Source organism: Prionailurus viverrinus, chromosome D2 (assembly GCF_022837055.1).
Source record: "Prionailurus viverrinus isolate Anna chromosome D2, UM_Priviv_1.0, whole genome shotgun sequence".
Lineage (NCBI taxonomy): Eukaryota > Metazoa > Chordata > Mammalia > Carnivora > Felidae > Prionailurus > Prionailurus viverrinus.
This window is the reverse complement of record NC_062571.1, coordinates 60,938,589-60,957,302: the sequence shown is the minus strand read 5'-3', so window position 1 is coordinate 60,957,302 and position 18,714 is coordinate 60,938,589. Positions and strand designations below refer to the sequence as shown.

General features: G+C 39.2%; 1 protein-coding gene across 3 annotated transcripts in view; it reads left to right on the top strand.

The window, feature by feature from the left end:
- Nucleotides 1–18,714, top strand: part of ARMH3 (armadillo like helical domain containing 3) — a 176,520-nt gene that overhangs the window by 74,532 nt on the left and 83,274 nt on the right. For all 3 annotated transcript variants that reach the window (XM_047825888.1, XM_047825890.1, XM_047825889.1), the window contains exon 23: nt 9,303–9,378. In XM_047825888.1, coding sequence (XP_047681844.1) covers nt 9,303–9,378 — 76 coding nt within the window. The remainder of the gene's footprint in view (nt 1–9,302; nt 9,379–18,714) is intronic.

The window sequence follows — 18,714 nt, the reverse complement described above, 5'->3', positions numbered from 1 at the left end:
GTGACATACCTCTGAATGGATTTTTGGCTATCATGGTTAAGTATATGTTTCTTTTTTTTTTTTTTTTAAATGGGGTGCTCAACCCAGTTGGTTGGGCATCCTGACTTTTTTTTTTTTTTTAATTTTTTAATGTTTATTTGTTTTTGAGAGAGAGACAGAGTGCAAGCAGGGGAGGGGCATAGAGAGGGAGACACAGAATCCAAAGCAGGCTCCAGACTCTGAGCTGTCAGCACAGAGCCCAACGCAGGGCTCGCTCACGAGCAGTGAGATCATGACCTGAGCTGAAGTTGGACGCTCCACCGACTGAGCCACCCAGGCCCCAAGTATATGTTTCTTATAAAGAAAACACCAAACTGTTTTCCAAAGAGATGAACTATTTTACATTCCCCTCAGCAATATGCAAGAGTTACAGTCGTTCCATATCCTAATCAGTACTGGTTTGTGTGTTTGGTTGGTTGTTTTTGGCTTCTTACAGGTGTGTGGCAAGATCTCTTTATGGTTTTAATTTGCATTTCCCTAATGAATAATGAGGTTGATCATCTTTCCTGTTTCTTTTTGCCATATTCTTTAGTTTTGAAGATCTTTTGTCCATTTAAAAAAAATTGCATACCCATGTTCATAGCAGCACTAGTCACCATAGCCAAGAGATAAAAGCAACCCAGACATCCATTAATGGATGAATGGATAAATAAAATGTGGCATATACATTTAATGGAATACTGTGCACCCTTAAAAAGGAAAGAAATCTGTTACATTCTACAGTGTGGATGAGTATTGAGAACATCATGCTAAGTGAAACCGGCCAGTCACAAAAGGACAATACTGTATGCTCCCACTTATGTGAGATATCTAAGGTAGTCAAATTCATAGTTACAGAAAGTAGAGGGGCACCTGGGTGGCTCAGTCGGTTGAGCATCTGACTCTGGATCTAGGCTCAGGTCATGATCTCACGATTCGTGGGTTCAAGCCCCACATTGGGCTCTGTGCTGTCAGCTTGAAATTCTCTCTCTCTCCCTCTCTCTACCCTTCTTCCTCCCACGTTCTTTCTCTGTGTTTCAAAATAAATAAGTAAACTTGAAAAAAAAAAAAAAAGAATGGTGGTTACCAAGGGATGGGGGAGGGTGCAAAAGGAGTTGTTTAATAGGTATAGAGCTTCAGTTCTTCAAGATAAAAAGGTTCTGGAGACCTGTTTTGTAACAATGTAAGTATACTTAACACTATTGAACAATACATTTAAAAATGGTTAAGATGGTAAGTTTTATGATATGTGTTTTCTTAACACACACACACACACATACACACACACATACTAAACCCTAGACTTTATTTGGATTCTAATTTTTCCTCTAATGTCCCTTTTGCATTCCAGGATTCCATCCATGTTACATTTAGTCCTAATGTCTCTTTAGTCTCTTCTTGTCTGATAGTTTCTTGGTGTTTCCTTGTTTTTCATGACCTTGACAGTTTTGAGGAGAATCTTCCTCAGTTTAGGTTTGTCTCATGATTTACTCAGGGTTGGACTGGGGTTCTAGCTTTTGAGGAAGAATGCCACAAAGTCAGAGTGGTCTTTTCATTACATTTGGGTGTATATTATCAACATGACTTATCACTGGTGATATTAACCTTTATCACTTGGTTAGGGTAGTGTTTGCAAAGTTTCTCTGGTGCATAGTTGTGGTTTTTCCTCCCTTTCTGTACTCTTTTCTTTGGAAGCAAGTCAGTAAATGCAGTTAGCACTACAGTTGGTATTAGCTGTGGGGAGGTTAAGTTCCACCTCCTTGAGGGGAGAGAGTATCTCCATAAATTATTTAGAGTTCTTTAAAAAAAATTTTTTTTTAATGTTTTTTTATTTTTGAGAGAGGGAGAGAGTGCAAGTGGGGAAGGGGTAGAGAGAGAGGGAGACCCAGAATCTGAAGCAGGCTCCAGGCTCTGAGCTGTCAGCACAGAACCCGAGGCCAGGCTCAAACTTGTGAACCATGAGATTGTGACCTGGGCCGAAGTCGAATGCTCAACCGACTCAGCCACCTAGGCGCCCCTAGAGTTCTTCTATAAGGAGAATTGGTTGTTTTTTTATTTTTGAGATGTGAGATTTCTTTGTATATTTTGCCTACTAGTCCTTTATCACTTATGTGGATTTTATTTATTTATTAAAAAAATTTAAAAAAAAAATTTTTTTTTTCAACGTTTATTTATTTTTGGGACAGAGAGAGACAGAGCATGAACAGGGGAGGGGCAGAGAGAGAGGGAGACACAGAATCGGAAACAGGCTCCAGGCTCTGAGCCATCAGCCCAGAGCCCGACGCGGGGCTCGAACTCAAGGACCGCGAGATCGTGACCTGGCTGAAGTCGGACGCTTAACTGACTGCGCCACCCAGGCGCCCCTAAAAAAAATGTTTATATATAATTTATTGTCAAGTTAGTTAACATACATTGTATGTATACAATGTGCTCTTGCCTTCAGGAGTCCCATGATTCATCACTTGCATAAAACACCCAGTGCTCATCCCAACAAGTGCCCTCCTCAATGCCCATCACCCATTTGCCCTGCCCCCCACCCCCCCCACTCCCTTCCACCCTCAGTTTGTTTTCTGTATTTAAAAGTCTCCTATGGTTTGCATCCCTCTCTGTTTGTAACTATATATATATTTTTCTTTCCTTTCCCCCATGGTCTTTGTTAAGTTTCTCAACTTCTGCATATGAGGGAAAACATATGATACCTGTCTTTCTCTGGCTGAATTATTTCACTTAGCATAATACCCTCCAGTTCCATCCACATTGCAAATGGCAAGATTTCATTCTTTTTCATTGCCAAGTAGTATTCCTGTGTGTGTGTGTGTGTGTGTGTGTGTGTGTGTGTGTGTGTGTGTTTGTGTATCACATCTCCTTATTCATTTACCAGTTGCTGGATGCTTGGTCTCTTTCCATAATTTGACTATTGTTGATAGTGCTGCTATAAACCTCGGGGTATATGTGCCCCTTTGAATGAGCACTCCTGTATCCTTTGGATAAATTCCTATTAGTGCTATTGCTGGGTCATAGGGTAATTCAATCTTTAATTTTTTGAGGAACCTCCACACTGTTTTCCAGAGTGGCTGTACCAGTTGCATTCCCACCAGCAATGCAAGAGGGTTTCCCTTTCTTCATATCCTTGCCAATATCTGTTGTTCCTGAGTTGTTAATTTTAGCCACTCTGACTGGTGTGAGGTGGTATCTCAATGTAGTTTTGATGTATATTTCCCTGATGATGTGCGGTGTTGAGCATCTTTTCATGCGTCTGTTAGCCATTTGGATGTCTTCTTTGGAAGAATATCTATTCATATCTTCTGCCCATTTCTTCACTGGATTATTCATTTTTCAGGTGTTGAGTTTGGTAAGTTCTTTATAGATTTTTGATACTAACCCTTTATCAGATATGTCATTTGCAAATATCTTCTTCCTTTCTGTCGGTTGCCTTTTAGTTTTGTTGACTGTTTCCTTTGCTGTGCAGAAGCTTTTTATCTTGATGAGGTCCCAATAGTTCATTTTTGCTTTTATTTCCCTTGCTTTTGGAAACATGTCAAGTAAGAAATTGCTGCAGCCGAGGTCAAAGAAGTTTTTGCCTTTTTTCTCCTCTAGGATTTTGATGGCTTCCTTTCTTACGTTTAGGTCTTTCATCCATTTTGAGTTTATTTTTGTGTATGATGTAAGAAAGTGCTCCAGGTTCATTTTTCTGCTTGTCCAGTTTTCCCAATACCTTTTGGTGAAGAGATTGTCTTTTTTCCATTGGATATTCTTTCCTGCTTTGTCAAAGATTAGTTGGCCATACGTTTGTAGGTCCGTTTCTGGATTCCCTATTCTGTTCTATTGATCTATCTATCTGTTTTTGTGCCAGTACCATACTGTCTTGATGATTACAGCTTTGTAGTATAGCTTGAAGTCTGGAATTGTGATGCTTCCAGATTGTGTTTTCTTTTTCAGGACTGCTTTGGCTATTTGGCATCTTTTCTGGTTCCATACAAATTTTAGGATTGTTTGTTCTAGCTCTGTGAAGAATGCTGGTGTTATTTTGATAGGGATTTCATTGAATATGTATCTTGCTTTGGGTAGTATCAACATTTTAGCAATATTTGTTCTTCCAATCAATACTGCCTATATTTTCTTTTAGGAGTTTTATGGTTTTGGGTGTTCCATTTTGGTCTTGAATCCATTTTGAGTTTATTGTGTATGGTGTAAGGAAATGGTCCAGTTTCTTTCTTTCTTTCTTTCTTTCTTTCTTTCTTTCTTTCTTTCTTTCTTTCTTTCTTTCTTTCTTTTTGCATTTAGCTATCCAGTTTTCCCAACACCGTTTATTAAAGAGACTGTCTCTTCTCCATTGTATATTTTGCCTCCATTGTCATAGATTAATTGACCATATAGATGTCAATTTATTTCTGAGTTCTCTACTCTGTTTCATTGATCTGTGTCTCTGTTTGTGCTAGTACCATGCTGTTTTGGTCACTGTAGCTTTGTAGTAAAAGTTGAAATCTGGGGGGCAGGATACCTCCAGGTTTGCTCTTCTTTCTCAAGATTGCTTTGGCTATTCAGGGTCTTTAGTGGTTCCATACAAATTTTATGATTATTTGTTCTATTTCTGTGAAAAATGCTGTTGGTATTTGGATAGGGATTGCATTGAATCTGTAGATGGCTTTGGGTAGTATGGACATTTTAATAGATTTAATTCTTCCAGTCCATGAGCATGGTATATCTTTCCATTTATTTGTGTCCTCTTCAGTGTCTTTCATCAGTGTCTTAGAGTTCTTAGAGTACAGGTCTTTTACCTCCTAAGTTAAATTTATTCCTAGGTATTTTATTCTTTTTGATGCAATTGTAAATGAGATTGTTTTCTTAATTTCTATTTCTGATTGTTAGTTATTAGTGTATGAAAACACAGCATATTTCTGTATATTAATTTTGTATCTTGCTACTGTACTGAACTTATGTATTGGTTCTAGTAGTTTTTTGGTGGAGTCTTTAGTGTTTCTGTATATAGTAGTATCATGTCTCTGCAAATAGTGATAGCTTTACTTCTTCCTTCCCAATTTAGATGCCTCTTCTGTATTTTTTAAATATGCCATTAATCTCAGTAATCTTAGTTCATTTTTTTCAGTGTAGTTTGCATTCCACAAGGTTTATTTCTTCCTTAAAAGTTCTGTTTGGACTTCTTTTTAATATGTCCACTACTTTCCTCATTGTATTTGTATTTTCCTCAATTTTCCTGAGAATATGGAGCATATTTACAATAGTTGTTTTAATGTCCTTTTCTGCTAATTCTGCTATTTTTCTTCATGTTTAGATCTATTTCTATTAACTGATTTTTCTCTTTATGGTTTATGTTTTTCTGTTTCTTTGAATGCCCGGTCATTTTAAAATTGGATTTTGAACATTGTGATTTTAATGTTATGAGTGCTAGATTTTGTGACATATTTTTATATAATGTTAACCTTTGTTCTAGAGTGGGCTTGTTTTGGGGCGCCTGAATGGCTCAGTCAGTGAAGCGTGCGACCTCAGCTCAGGTCATGATCTCGTGGTTCATGGGTTTGAGCCCTGCGTCGGCCTCTGCGCTGACATCTTGGAGCCTGGAGCTTGCTTCAGATTCTGTGTCTCCCTCTTTCTCTTGACCCTCCCCCACTCATGCTCTGTCTCTCTCCATCTCTCAAAAATGAATAAACGTTAAAAAAAATTTAGAGTGGGGTTGCGTTATGTGGAATCAGTTTTATCCTTTTAGGTTTGCATTTAAGGGTTGTCAGGGGAGGTTGAGAGCAATCTTTCATGTGGACTAATTTGGCTCCATTACTAATGCAGTACTCATCTGCAGATTCTGTCTGACAACCCATGTATGAGTGGTGGTAAGACAAATTATTTTATTTGTGGTACCCTCCATGAGCTTTACAATTTCTTTTTCTTTCCACTGGTTCTTTGTGCCCAGCCTTGAGTATTTTCCTCTTCCATGTATGTGGATCAATATTCAGTTAAAGGTGTAAGAGGACCCTTCTGTAGACCTCCAGAGCTCTCTGTCAAACTCCCTCTTCTATAGTACTCTCACCCACAAATTCTAGGTGTCTTGGCCTCTCCAAATGTTGATCTCTATGTCCTCAGCTTGGCATGACTTGTAGATTCTGTTTAGGTTCCTCCTCCCTGCTCCACAGGCTAGAAAACTTCTTCATGCAGGAAGCTGGGGTAATAGTGGGGCTCACCTTGTTGTTTTTTTGTTTTTTTTTTTCTTCAGGGATCACAGTTCTGTATGCCTGTTGTCCAGTGTCTGGTGATTGTTGTTTCATATATTTCATCTACTGTTCTGTTATTTAAGGTAGGAGGGTAGATTATGTCTTGTTCTCCTGTCATGCTATAAGAGGAAGGCTCACTGAAACATTTTTGATAAAAGCACACACTTAATATTCCTATGATAATTTTCTGCAGTGAAGTCCACTGAATAGGAAGGCCCTCCACAGGAGCTGCTCTGAACCGTGAATGAATGATACCATATTTTGAACTTTTTTTTATTAAAAAAGATTATTACAAATACTTAAGAAAAAGCAAGATGGAAAAACTAAAAACTTTTACAATCTCTTTTTTCTACTACCACCATTGTTTTCATAGTTACGTATTAGCCTACATGTATGCATAGTTTTACATAGTTGTAATCATGTTATCCTTCTATTTTATGTTTTTTAAAACTATATGTCATAAAATATTTTCCTTCTTTTGTAATTCTCTTAAGTCTTTCTCTCTTTTTTTTGTATAGTGTGGGTTTAGTTTATTTATTCTTTTCATGGAAATTATGGTTGTTTCCAGTCTTTACTATTACTTAACGTCTCTTTTTAAAATGGCTGTGTAATATGTTATTTTGTGAACCATAATTTACAACATAAATGATTACCTTAGCTTGAGGCTTTTAGGGCATTTTGAAATAATTTTGTGTTTAAATTTGGTAACCTAGAAAAGAATATAAAAGCCTATGGCATTTCCAAAGGAAATGCATTGATGATGTCATCTGGCGCTTGTTCACTAAGGAACAAAGCTGACAGAATGTTACAGAGAAATAATCCATGTACAGAGTTAAATACCTCTCTGAAATAAAGAGCGGAAGATTCAGCTCAGTTCCATATATGTTTTGGTCCCCACCATCAGAGAATCTATGATCTAGTAGAGGATCTCGTGAAAAACAAAGCTATCTCATTAGTTCCACAGTTGAGTTGGAAAAGATACGTCTGACTTGCTGTAACAGTTGTGTTCATTACATGAATAAATTTGCATGTACACTGGGTGAAACTGGATTTCAGACTGAGGAGCTTTAACTTGGAACTATACCAACTTCCCCTGCACTAAATCTTGTAAATTAGAAAATCAGTGTTCTGATAATATGTTTTATTAAGGCTTCCATATTCTCTTTCATAAAATTGCATGAATTTATAAAAATGAGGTATTGCTGGAACAGATGCAGAGCAGCAAGATGAGTTTCCTTTCCCTGCTACAGCCATAGGCCTTCCCTCCGATAGAGCTGCTGCTCTCCTTGCTGGAATCTTGGGCAGGAGTAGGTAGTGATGGTACTCAGGTATCAAGTTCCTGTGCTGGGGCGCTTGGGTGGCTCAGTTGGTTGAGCATCTGACCAGCTCAGGTCATGATCTCATGATTCGTGAGTCTGAGCCCTGCATCGGTCTTGCTGAAGCACACAGTCTGCTTTGGATCATCTGTCCCCCCTTCTCTGCCCCTTCCCCACTTGTGCTCTCTCTCTCAAAAATAAATAAATCTTTAAAAAAAAAAAAAAAACAAAGTTCCTGGGCAAATTGATTACATATTTCCTAATGTTGTTAGGCTCCTCTTTCCTTCTTTTGGGAGAATCTCAGATATATTCATTCATTTGTTTGGGAGGCAGTTTATTTAAATAATAATAGCTAATACTTATAACATTTACTATGTGCCAGGCACTGATCTAAGGCTTTATATATATTAACTTATTTAATTTTCACAATAATCCTTCCCTGTAAGTATTGCTGTAATTGTCTCATAAATGGCAGGGGCTGGAACTGGACTTTTGACAGTTAGCTTCAGGGTTAATACTCATAACCATTCACTATACACACATGCCCTAGAGTCATACCCTCCAGGTTTGAACTCTAGCTTGGTTACATACAAGTGAATGTACTAGATCAATTGGCTCCTCTGAGTCTCTGTTTCCTCATCTCTTTGCTATATTGCATATAACCTAAGTTGGTTCACTTCTTGACACATAGTAAACTTTAGCTCTTATTAGCTATTCCTTCAGTAAACACATGTACGTGGAGTGCCCACCATGTGCTTGCTCTTTCAAGGTGCAGTTGTGCTGGTTTGTCTTTTTTCTAAAATTATATCAGTACTATACTGTATGGTCCTGAAGTTCAGCATGATAGAGGATGTTCTATATTTCCATCGTCTTTCCTCCTATTGGTAAGTGTGGAAAAGAGAATCTGGTCAGAAAGGGAAGAATATTCCTGTTGATTCATGTTGCAGGTCACACAGTTAAATCAGAAGAGCTAAGACAGGTTACGTCTTTTTTTTTTTTAATTTTTTTGAAGGTTTATTTATTTTTGAGAGAGAGAGAGAGAGAGAGAGAGAGAGAGAGAGAGAGCGCGCGCGCGCGCATGAGCAGTGGAGGGTCAGAGAGAGTTCTGGCTCCAGGCTCTGAGCTGTCAACACAGAGCCCAATGCGGGGCTTGAACTCCTGAACGGTGAGATCATGACTTGAGCTGAAGTCAGACACTTAACCAACTGAGCCACCCAGGCGCCCCAAACAGGTTACTCCTTGTTTGAAACATGACCATCCTCTATCTAGCAAGATTATTTGTTCTGTTTGACCCAGCTTAGACCTTTGGGAGAAAGATATGTATGGAGCAGGAGGGGATACTTAATCAGCCAGCCACTTCCATTGAATCAGCCCCAGCAAATACAGAAATGATAACTGTGGCAGCCAGGTTAGCCTCATATTACCACCTCAGTGTATATTTTAAACGAATGTAAAAACCAAGTATGGAAACCTGTTAGTAGGGAGTAGATGGAGGGGAACCCAGTGTAGAAGAGGAGTATTTTGATAGAAAGTGAAAAAAATTTAGAGAAGAAAAAAATCCTGGTGAAGATAGTTGAGAATAAGCCCTTATATTTTTCTCTGAGATGAGGATGTTTTAATCAGAACCTTGGTATAGGCTCCGTTTGGTTATTCTAATAGTATTCTTCTGAGATGTGTCTTTATCCCTCATGTTTGTATTTTGTACCAGGAATCTGACAGATCTTTGTTCTTTTCTTCCTTACAGTTCTGAGGCTTTCTACCAATGCAGGCCAATGGAAAGAAGCAGCTAGCAAGGTGACGCATGCATTGGTTAATATCAGGTAAGGAATGAAAATTTACCCCTCTCAGAGCTCCTTGGCTCATCTTGAGGTTTATTGTACCTTTCTGAGTGGAGTGTGTTGAACACCACTGCTATTTTAAACCCTGATGCCTGTAGGAGTGGAAGAAATGTCGTACTTGATCAAGAAAAGCAAGAATGCGTGAGACTTTCATATTGTCATATTGAAATAACTCACAGTGCTGTACTATGAATTTTCTTACCAAGAGACGGTTGCAAGCCCTTTTCAAGCATCGCTGTTGCCAAAGTGTTTTCTGTGTATAGGCCATTTTCTCTGAAAAATTTTTTCTGCCATCCTCCGTGAGTTCAGTGAATGACTCATGGGGATCTGGAACTTTGACGTTTTGCTTTACATGGCTCTTTCTATTTGTGGTAAACAGAGGCAAATGGAGCTCATGGGGCTAAGTTATTTTAGTTTCCTTATGAAACAGCAAGGCAATTACAGAGTGCTATATGTATTGGGTAAAATTGATTCAGGCATGGAGTTTGGTTTAGGGTCTTGAGGAAATACCACATACTCATAGGAGTGAGCTGTTTGTAAATGGAGAGAATGTGCTTTCAGTATCATGAAATCTCAAGCTCACTTTCCTTACATTCCTCGCTCCCTTTGTGCCTATCATTTCCCATTTTCTCAACATTTATTAAATTGTTCTTGCAAACAATTGAAAAATTAACACTGAGTAGAAGAGGCAAACCCAACAGATGGGGAAACTTGATTTAGCTCCAGATGTAAGCCTTGCCAGACATTCCCAGCAATAGTAATGCACGTCTACAACTTGGTATAAATTCTTATATGTGACAGAGCTGGGATTTAGTGTTTATTTCTGTATCTTTCTTTTCTATTCTTTTTTCCTCTCTCTCTCTTTCCCTTTTTTAAAGGTAAAATGTCCCTTAGTGATTTACAGCAGTATTTGGCACGTCTGGGAACAAAAGGAAAAGTGTGAAATGTGTGTGTTGGGAGAGCTGGAATGAAGGGGCATGGGGGTGAGATGTGCTAACAAGATTGCACTGAAGGTTGATCTGCCTTACCTGACCCCAGAGACATTTTGCCGCAAACACAGTTTTATAAATCTCACAAATGCATATCCGTACCTAGCAAATAAACCAGATACTGTAGTGAGTGCTTATGATAAATGTGATTTTCTGTAAGAATCAGGAATTACAAACTGTCTTCTCCCAAATATCCCTTTGTGACCCAAGGGCAGTGTGACAAATGTGGGTGTTTGAAAGAAGCTCCAGATTCTGGGCTAGAGTATGAAGTTCATACCAGTATAATTTATGTTGTGTTTATTTATTCATGTATTTACTTAGGCTTTCCAGGCAGCTCCTTTTCATCTGGGACCTGTTTCCTTGATCACATTCCTTTATGCTTGCTTTATCTTCTACTTTGTTGCTTTCCCTTTCAGTGGCTTCTGGCTTGGCCATTGTCCTTATTCTTCCCAAGGGCCGTCAAATAGCTGATTGAAGCTTTTGGCCTGTGCTTCTCTGAATAGCCCAGAAAGCATTGGGCTGAACTTTGAGCAGATGCCTATAACCATGACCTCTTTCTTTTCTTTGCAAGTGTCTGTCAGGCCTATACCTTGACTTTCATTCCTCACATTTCCTTGATGAACTTGCTGCAGAGAATAGTTACATCATTTTCACTGTTGCTAATGAATTTCACTTGGGAGTATATGTCAGAAGTATCAAGGATCCAGTCATTTTTCTCAAGAGAATACAGGAAAAATGCGTTTGGATGTCACTTATCACTAAAGCCAGATTAAGGCAATATACCGGTGATGCTAAGCCAGCTAAAGTTTACTTTTTTTTCTTTCTGACATTTATTTTCACTTACCAAGTGCTAAACTTTGTGCTCTTTTATATACTGTCTTCTTCTTCGATATTCAAACTCTAAAGAGTATATTACAAACTTTTAAAAATACACTTTTTCCAATGAGGAAACTGAGTCTCAAAGATATTGTGAATTGCAGAAAGTCCCACAGTTGTTATTTGGCAAAGCTGAGAATCATAAGTCCTTTAACTCCCAAGTCCAGGACTCAGGGCTCTTTCTTCTGGAAGTTCTTTATGTTTAAGAAATCTCTGCACCCAACTTGGGTCTCGATCTCCCAATCCTGAGATCAAGAGCCATACACTCCACCAACAGAGCCGGCCTGGCGCTCCAGGGCTCTTTCTTCTGTACGGTAATGGTCCTGTAGAGTTGCCATGGAGGTAAACAGAAAACTCAGTATGATGTATTGAAAGGAGCATGGAAATTTGAATTAGAGAAACTGGATTTAAAATTTTTGTGGCTACCACTTAATGTGTGACCTTGAGCAAGTTACTTATCTTCTCTGGACCTCTTTCTACTATCTGCAAAATGGAGGTCACGTTTCACAGGGAAATAGTTGTGAGAATTATATAATGTATGTGAGAGCACTTTGTCAACTCTTAAGATACTGGCCATTTCACTTAGCATAATATATTTAAGATTCTTCTCCGTTGTAGCAAGTGTCAGAATTTCTTTCCTTTTTAAGGCTGAATAATATTCCAATTGCGTGTATATGCCACATTTTGTTTATCCATTCATCCACTGATGAAATCCCAAGTGGGTTGCTTCCACCTTTTAGTTGTTTGTACATGGGTGTACAGTCCCTCCAGTCCCTGCTTTCACTTCTTCTGGGAATATATTTAGGGGTGGAATTCGTGGATCATGTGATAATTCTGTGTTTAATTTTTTGAGGAATTGCATACTGTTTTTAGGTCTAGCATTTTGAGCCTTCCTTAGAATGTTTCCTAAGTATGTCTTCATTTGCCCCTTGTATAAAAAGTTAAGATGTTAACAACCTTAAAAGATGTTTTGCTTTTTTTGTGTGTGGGCAGACTTTTTTTTTGAGTTTATTATTATTATTTTTTAATGTTTATTTTTTACAGAGAGAGAGAGAGAGAGTGAGACAGAGCATGAGCGGGGGAGGGGCAGAGAGACAGGGAGACTCAGAATTGGAAGCAGGCTCCAGGCTCCGAGCTGTCAGCACAGAGCCCAATCTGGGGCTCGAACTCACAGACTGCGAGATCATGACCTGAGCCGAAGTCGGACTCTTAACCGACTGAGCCACCCAGGCGCCCCTTAAGTTTATTTTTTTAAGAGAGCATGTGCATGGACGTCTGCATGCAAGTGAGGGAGGGGTAGAGAGAGAGGGAGAAAGAATCCCAAGCAGGCTCCGTGCTATCAGCATGGAGCCCAACACGTGTCAGAAAATTGGCCCCTTGGGTCTCCCAGGGATACTGTGGGATGTTTAACTATTGACCACCAAGTTTATTATCAAGGGTATATAAAGGCTTAGCAGTAAAACTATGATAGTGTGTAACATTTACTTCTGTTGTCATAAAGATTGTTTGTGCTGATCCCATACCTGGAAGGGATTTCTAAGGAAGAGTGAATGAACTCTTAGCCACCTCTCCTGTAGTATGTTCTTTGATAACCAGGGGAAGGGTTTGGGCTGCATGTGAAATTTTCAGACATCTAACAGTTGAGAGGGTCTCAAACAGGTTTGGCGGTTGATGACAACTACAAGTTATGTCTTTGAGATCTTCTGGAATGCAATACATCTAACAGCAACATTAACATAGTATCTTACCAGCAGGTGAAAAGCAAGGCTGCAGACTTTTCTGTTCTTTGGAGTTTAGATTGTGACAGTGAAAATTAAAATTGCCTCCACATGCTTGGAGGCCTAAATTTGCTCAAGTGTCAGTCTGTTTGCTTTTCACTTGTCTTTCGTGGCTTAGTCATGCTAGTTCTTTAATTGTCAGAGTTATTTGTGTTTAAACAATTTGTCTCTCTCTTCCTGTTTGATCCTTCAGAGAGATTCTTAAAATGCAGCTGCTTAGAAACTGCTATTTTTTGAATTGAATTATAGTTGACATACAATGTTATATCAGTTTCAGGTATACGACATAGTGATTTGACAGTTCTGTTCATGGTGCAGGGCTCACCATGATAAGTGTAGTTACCGTCTGTTACCATACAAAGCTATTCTAGTATTATTGATTGTATTGCCTGTGCTGTACTTTTCATCCTCGTGACTTACTTATTTTATAACTGGACATTTTTACGTCTTAATCTCCTTCACCTATACCATCAATCCCCCAACCCCACCCATCTGGCAACCACCAGTGTGTTGTCTGTATTTATTAGTCTATTTTTGTTTTTTTGCTTTTTGGTTTTGTTTTTTAGATTTCATATGTAAGTGAAATCATATGGTATTTGTCTTTCTCTGACTTATTTCACTTAGCATAATATCCTCTAGGTTCATCTATGTTGTTGCCAATGACAAGATTTCATTCTTTTTTATGGCTGAGTAATATTCCATTGTGTGAGAGTGTATTTGTATATATACCACAAATTTATCCCTTTATCTCTTGAAGGACACTTGGGTTGCTTCTGTATCTTGGCCAACGTAAATAATGCTGCAGGAAACATAGGAGTGCATATATCTTTTCAAATTAGTATTTTTGAGAAACTACTGATTTTATTAGAACACCTGAGGTCATTAACATACAGAGCCCTGTGTTTGTTCCTTTCCATGGGCAGGTTGTTCTTTGCTTTGCCTCAAGAAAATAAAATATTATTGCTCCATCTTTAAAATACCACTTTGGGGGCGCCTGGGTGGCGCAGTCGGTTAAGCGTCCGACTTCAGCCAGGTCACGATCTCACGGTCCGTGAGTTCGAGCCCCACGTCAGGCTCTGGGCTGATGGCTCGGAGCCTGGAGCCTGTTTCCGATTCTGTGTCTCCCTCTCTCTCTGCCCCTCCCCCGTTCATGCTCTGTCTCTCTCTGTCCCAAACATAAATAAAAACGTGGAAAAAAAATTTAAAAAAAAAATACCACTTTGAAAAGAAAATCCACTTTGTATAATTGTTACTTCAAATGCCTTCACGCATCAGCTGGGCCACAAAGGAAAAATACTCTGAGGGGCCACGTACAGGACTGGAAGGAAGGCATTTGGGAAGTTCTGCTTGGAGACACCTATGCTAAATATTTCCTGCCACCACTTAGCAGATTACCCCAGTGAGGTCATATACTTTAGGATGAGGTCTGCTGACTATTAACCTAATTAGCCAAAAGAGAAAAAGAAAAATGTGAGACTAAAATCTGACCTTCATCTAACCAACTTTCGAGGTAAGTAATTTGAAGCCCTTTAATGAATCTATTCAAGTTAACATCTTAATGCTTTTCACTTAATTAGCATTTTATTAGCACCAAGTTCACAATCCTATTCTCTGGTTGCTCACAGAAATAGTGGTTGAATCACTGCAAATAGGTTTTTCTTCTGATCTGTAATTTTCTTAAGGTGGATAAAGTTTTAACTCTATGATTAATATATTAAATTTTTCTTTTATTTGGAATGCATTAACCTAAAGTTTAGTTTTTCTTTGATGACGACCTTTTATCCATTAGGCTTCCAAGACTGGCAAGAATGACTTTTTAATTTTTTTTTTTTAATGTTTATTTATTTTTGAGACAGAGACAGAGCATGAATGGGGGAGGGTCAGAGAGAGAGGGAGACACAGGATCTGAAGCAGGCTCCAGGCTCTGAGGTGTCAGCACAGAGCCCGACGCGGGGCTCGAACTCAAGAACCGTGAGATCATGACCTGAACTGAAGTCGGAGGCTCAACCGACTGAGCCACCCAGGCACCCCAAGAATGACTTTTTAGATATTACTGTGGTTAGTAACAAGCTTGGGGTTTGGAATGAGAATTTATTGCATTTCTTTGTAAGTCTCATAATTGTTCACCTTGTGAGTTTGCCTCTCGTCCCTCTGTTTGCTCCATGATCTTTTTGTTTCAATGCTGAAGCCGTCCTCCCCCTACTTCCTGCTTATGTGCTTATGTAGCTGTTTTCCTTCACCCTAAAAAATGTTCCCTCCAAAAAAAAAAAAAAAAAAAAAAGGAGGAGGAGGAGGAAAGCTTTAAATGTACACTCTGCTAGGGAGGCTAGGGAACAAGAATAGCTCTCAGCAGTCTCTAGATAGGGGGGTTCATTGAGCATAACACCCTTTGGAGCAGGCTGCATATAGAATTCTGAATGTCAGGGGAAAAAAGCCCTCAGGCAGTAATCAGGGAGAGCACATTCACTGTTGATGTCCAGAGTTAGGGTTGGAAAGGGAATGTAAGGTCTCGCTCAGCCAGGCAGAGTCCCCCCAAATCCTCTTGCCCATGACCCTGTTTGAGCTACAGAATTTGCCTTAGTCACAGTTCTTTTATCAGAAAGGGTACTGATGAGTTGAGGGGAGGAAAGGTTTGACACAAAGCACTTCAGCTGAAGGATGCAAGTTAGTCTAATGAAAAGTATATATGGACCGAAGCAATCAAATGATAGGAGCAGAGGCACTGGGTTGACGACTCTTGAGTAGCAAGAAGTACATGAAAATAAGCTTCTAGTCCAGTTGTCTGCTCAGAAGTGGCAGACTGGCAGGCTTACATTATCGCCTGGGTTAGAATTTATCAGTAATGACCTTTCTTGTGTTAATCAGACCCTGCTGATCCCCCATTACATAGAATGAAAAGCATTATGCAGATTAAAACAAAGCACCAAAATGAGGCTGCTATAATATCTTTTCCCCAGTGACTGGGAGTATTATATATTATTCTAATAGTTGCTGTTCCCTAATCTCTTAAGACTACAGCTAGAAATAAAAAACCCAACACTGAATCCCATGTGGTTAATCATCTGTTTTGCCCTAACTTGGTTTGTGTTGCCAAGTGAGGTTTTGCATTAGGTCATAGCTGGGCTTGGTGAACTGCAATGCAGTAAGGAAGTCTTTGTTGAGCAGATTCAGATATTTGTAACGAAATATTAAGATTACTATTTGGGGCTGCTATGATTTTAGGTAAGTGCGACTTTAGTGTATCAAACCCCTCCTTACCTCAATCTGAAATTTCTTTGGGGTCTTTTTCCACTTTGCCTTTTTAAAGGAAAATTTCAAGAAAATATACATAACATAAAATTTACCATTTTAACTATTTTTAAGTCTATGTTTCTGTGGCATTAAGTAAGCCCACATTGTTGTGCAACTATCACTATGAGCCATCTCTTTCATATTCTTCAATTGAAACTGAAACAGTAACTCGTTCCCTCCTCCCCTCAGCCCCTGGCAGTCACCATTCTGCTTTCTGTGTCTATGAGTTTGACTACCATAGGAACTTTATATAAGAGAAATTAAGCAATATTTGCGCTTTTATAACCAACTTATTTTACTTAGCATAATGTCCTCAAGGTTCTGTGTTATGTTATGTATCAGAATATCCTTTTTTCCTTTTTTTTCTTAAGTTATCTCTGTACTCAATGTGGGGCTCAAACTCAAAACCTTAAGATCAAGAGTCACATGCTCCACTGACTGAGCCAGCCAGGAGCTCCTCCTTCCTATTTTTTTTAAAGACTGAATAATATTCCATTGTATGTATACCACATTTTATTTACCCACTTATCCATCGATGCACCCTTTGCTTCTACTCTTTGGCCATTGTGAATAATGCTTTTATGAACATTGGTGTACAATTATTTGAGAACCTGCTTTTTCTTCTTTTTTTAGTGTTTAGGTTTATTTTATTGTTTTTAAAGTTTATTTACTTATTTTGAAAGAGAGAGCAGGGGAGGGGCAGAGAGAGAGAGAGAATCCCAAGCAGGTTCCATGCTGTCAGCACAGAGCTTTACACAGGGCTTGAACTCACAAACTGTGAGACCATGAAATCAAGAGTCCGAGGCTTTAACTGACTAAGCCTACCAGGTGCCCTAGCTTTTTCTTCTTTTCTTCTACCCAGAAGTAGAATTGTTGATCTATGGTAATTTCATTTTGGGGGGAATCACCATAACGCTTTTCTACAGTAGCTGCACCATTTTACATTCCCACCAACAATGCCTAAGGGTTCCAATTTCTCCATATCATCGCCAACCCTTATTGTTTTCTATTATTATTATTATTATTATTATTATTATTTTAATATTTATTGGGTCACCTGGGTGGCTTAGCCCGTTAGACATCTGACCCTTGATTTCATCTTGGCTCAGGCCATGATCTCATGGTTCATGGGTTTGGGCCCCACTTTAGGCACTATGCTGGCAGTGGATCCTGATTGGGTTCTGTCGCTCCCTCTCTCTGCCCCTCCCCCTCTTGTGTGCGGGTGTGTGTGTGTGTGTGTGTGTGCTCTCTCTCTCTTTCAGAATAAATCGACTTTAAAAAAATTGATTTATTTTGTGAGAGAGTGTGTGTGTGCACACATGCACCCATGCACACACATGTTGGGGGAGGGGTAGAGAGGGGGGAGAGGGAGAGTGGGTGAGTGAACAAGGGAGCATGAAATGGGGAGGGACGGAGGGAGAGGAGACTGTCAGTCTGTCCCTTCTGTGGGGCCCAGTGTGGGGCTGAATCCCACAAATCCTGAGATCATGACCTGAGCTGAAATCAAGAGTTGAATGCTTAATCAACTGAGCAATGCAGATGCTCGTGTATTTTTTTTTTTTTTTAATGTTTGTTTGTTTTTGAGAGAGAGAGAGAGACAGAGACTGAGTGTAAGTGGGCAAGGGGCAGAGAGAGAGGGAGACACAGAATCCAAAGCAGGCTCCAGGCTCTGAGCTGTCAGCATAGAGCCCGACGCTGGGCTCAAACACACAAACTGTGGGATCATGACCTGAGCTGAAGTCAGGGCTTAATCGACTGAGCCACCCAGGAACCCTGGCCCTCTATTTTTTGATAATAGCTTTCCTAATGGATGTGAAGTAGTATTGAATTGCAGTTTTGGCTTGCATTTCCCTAATGACTAGTAGTATTGGTGATCTTTACATGTGCTTATAGGCTATTTGTCTATCTTCTTTGGAGAAATGTCTATTCCTATCCTTTACCAATTTTTAAATTGGGTTGTTTGGGTTTTTTGTTGTTGAGTTTTAGGAATTCTTTATATATTCTGGATACCAATCTCTTATGAGGTATATGGTTTGCAAATATTTTTTTCCCATGGATTGCCTTTTCATTCTGTTGATCATGTCCTTTGATGCACAAAAGTTTTTAATTTTGATGAAGTTCAGCTGATCGTTTTTTTCTTTTGTTGACCATGCTTTTGGTGTTATATCCAATCAATCATAGCTAACTCAAGTCCTGCAGCTTTCCCATGTTTCCTTCTAAGAGTTTTATAGTTTTAGCTGTTACATTTAGGTCTTTGATACATTTTGAGGGAAGTTTTGTATATGGTGCAAGGTAAGGGTCCAACTTCATTTTTTTGCATGTGGGTATGGAGTCTACCCAGCACCCACTTTGCTTTTTTGATATAACACAGTTATGATTTCTTA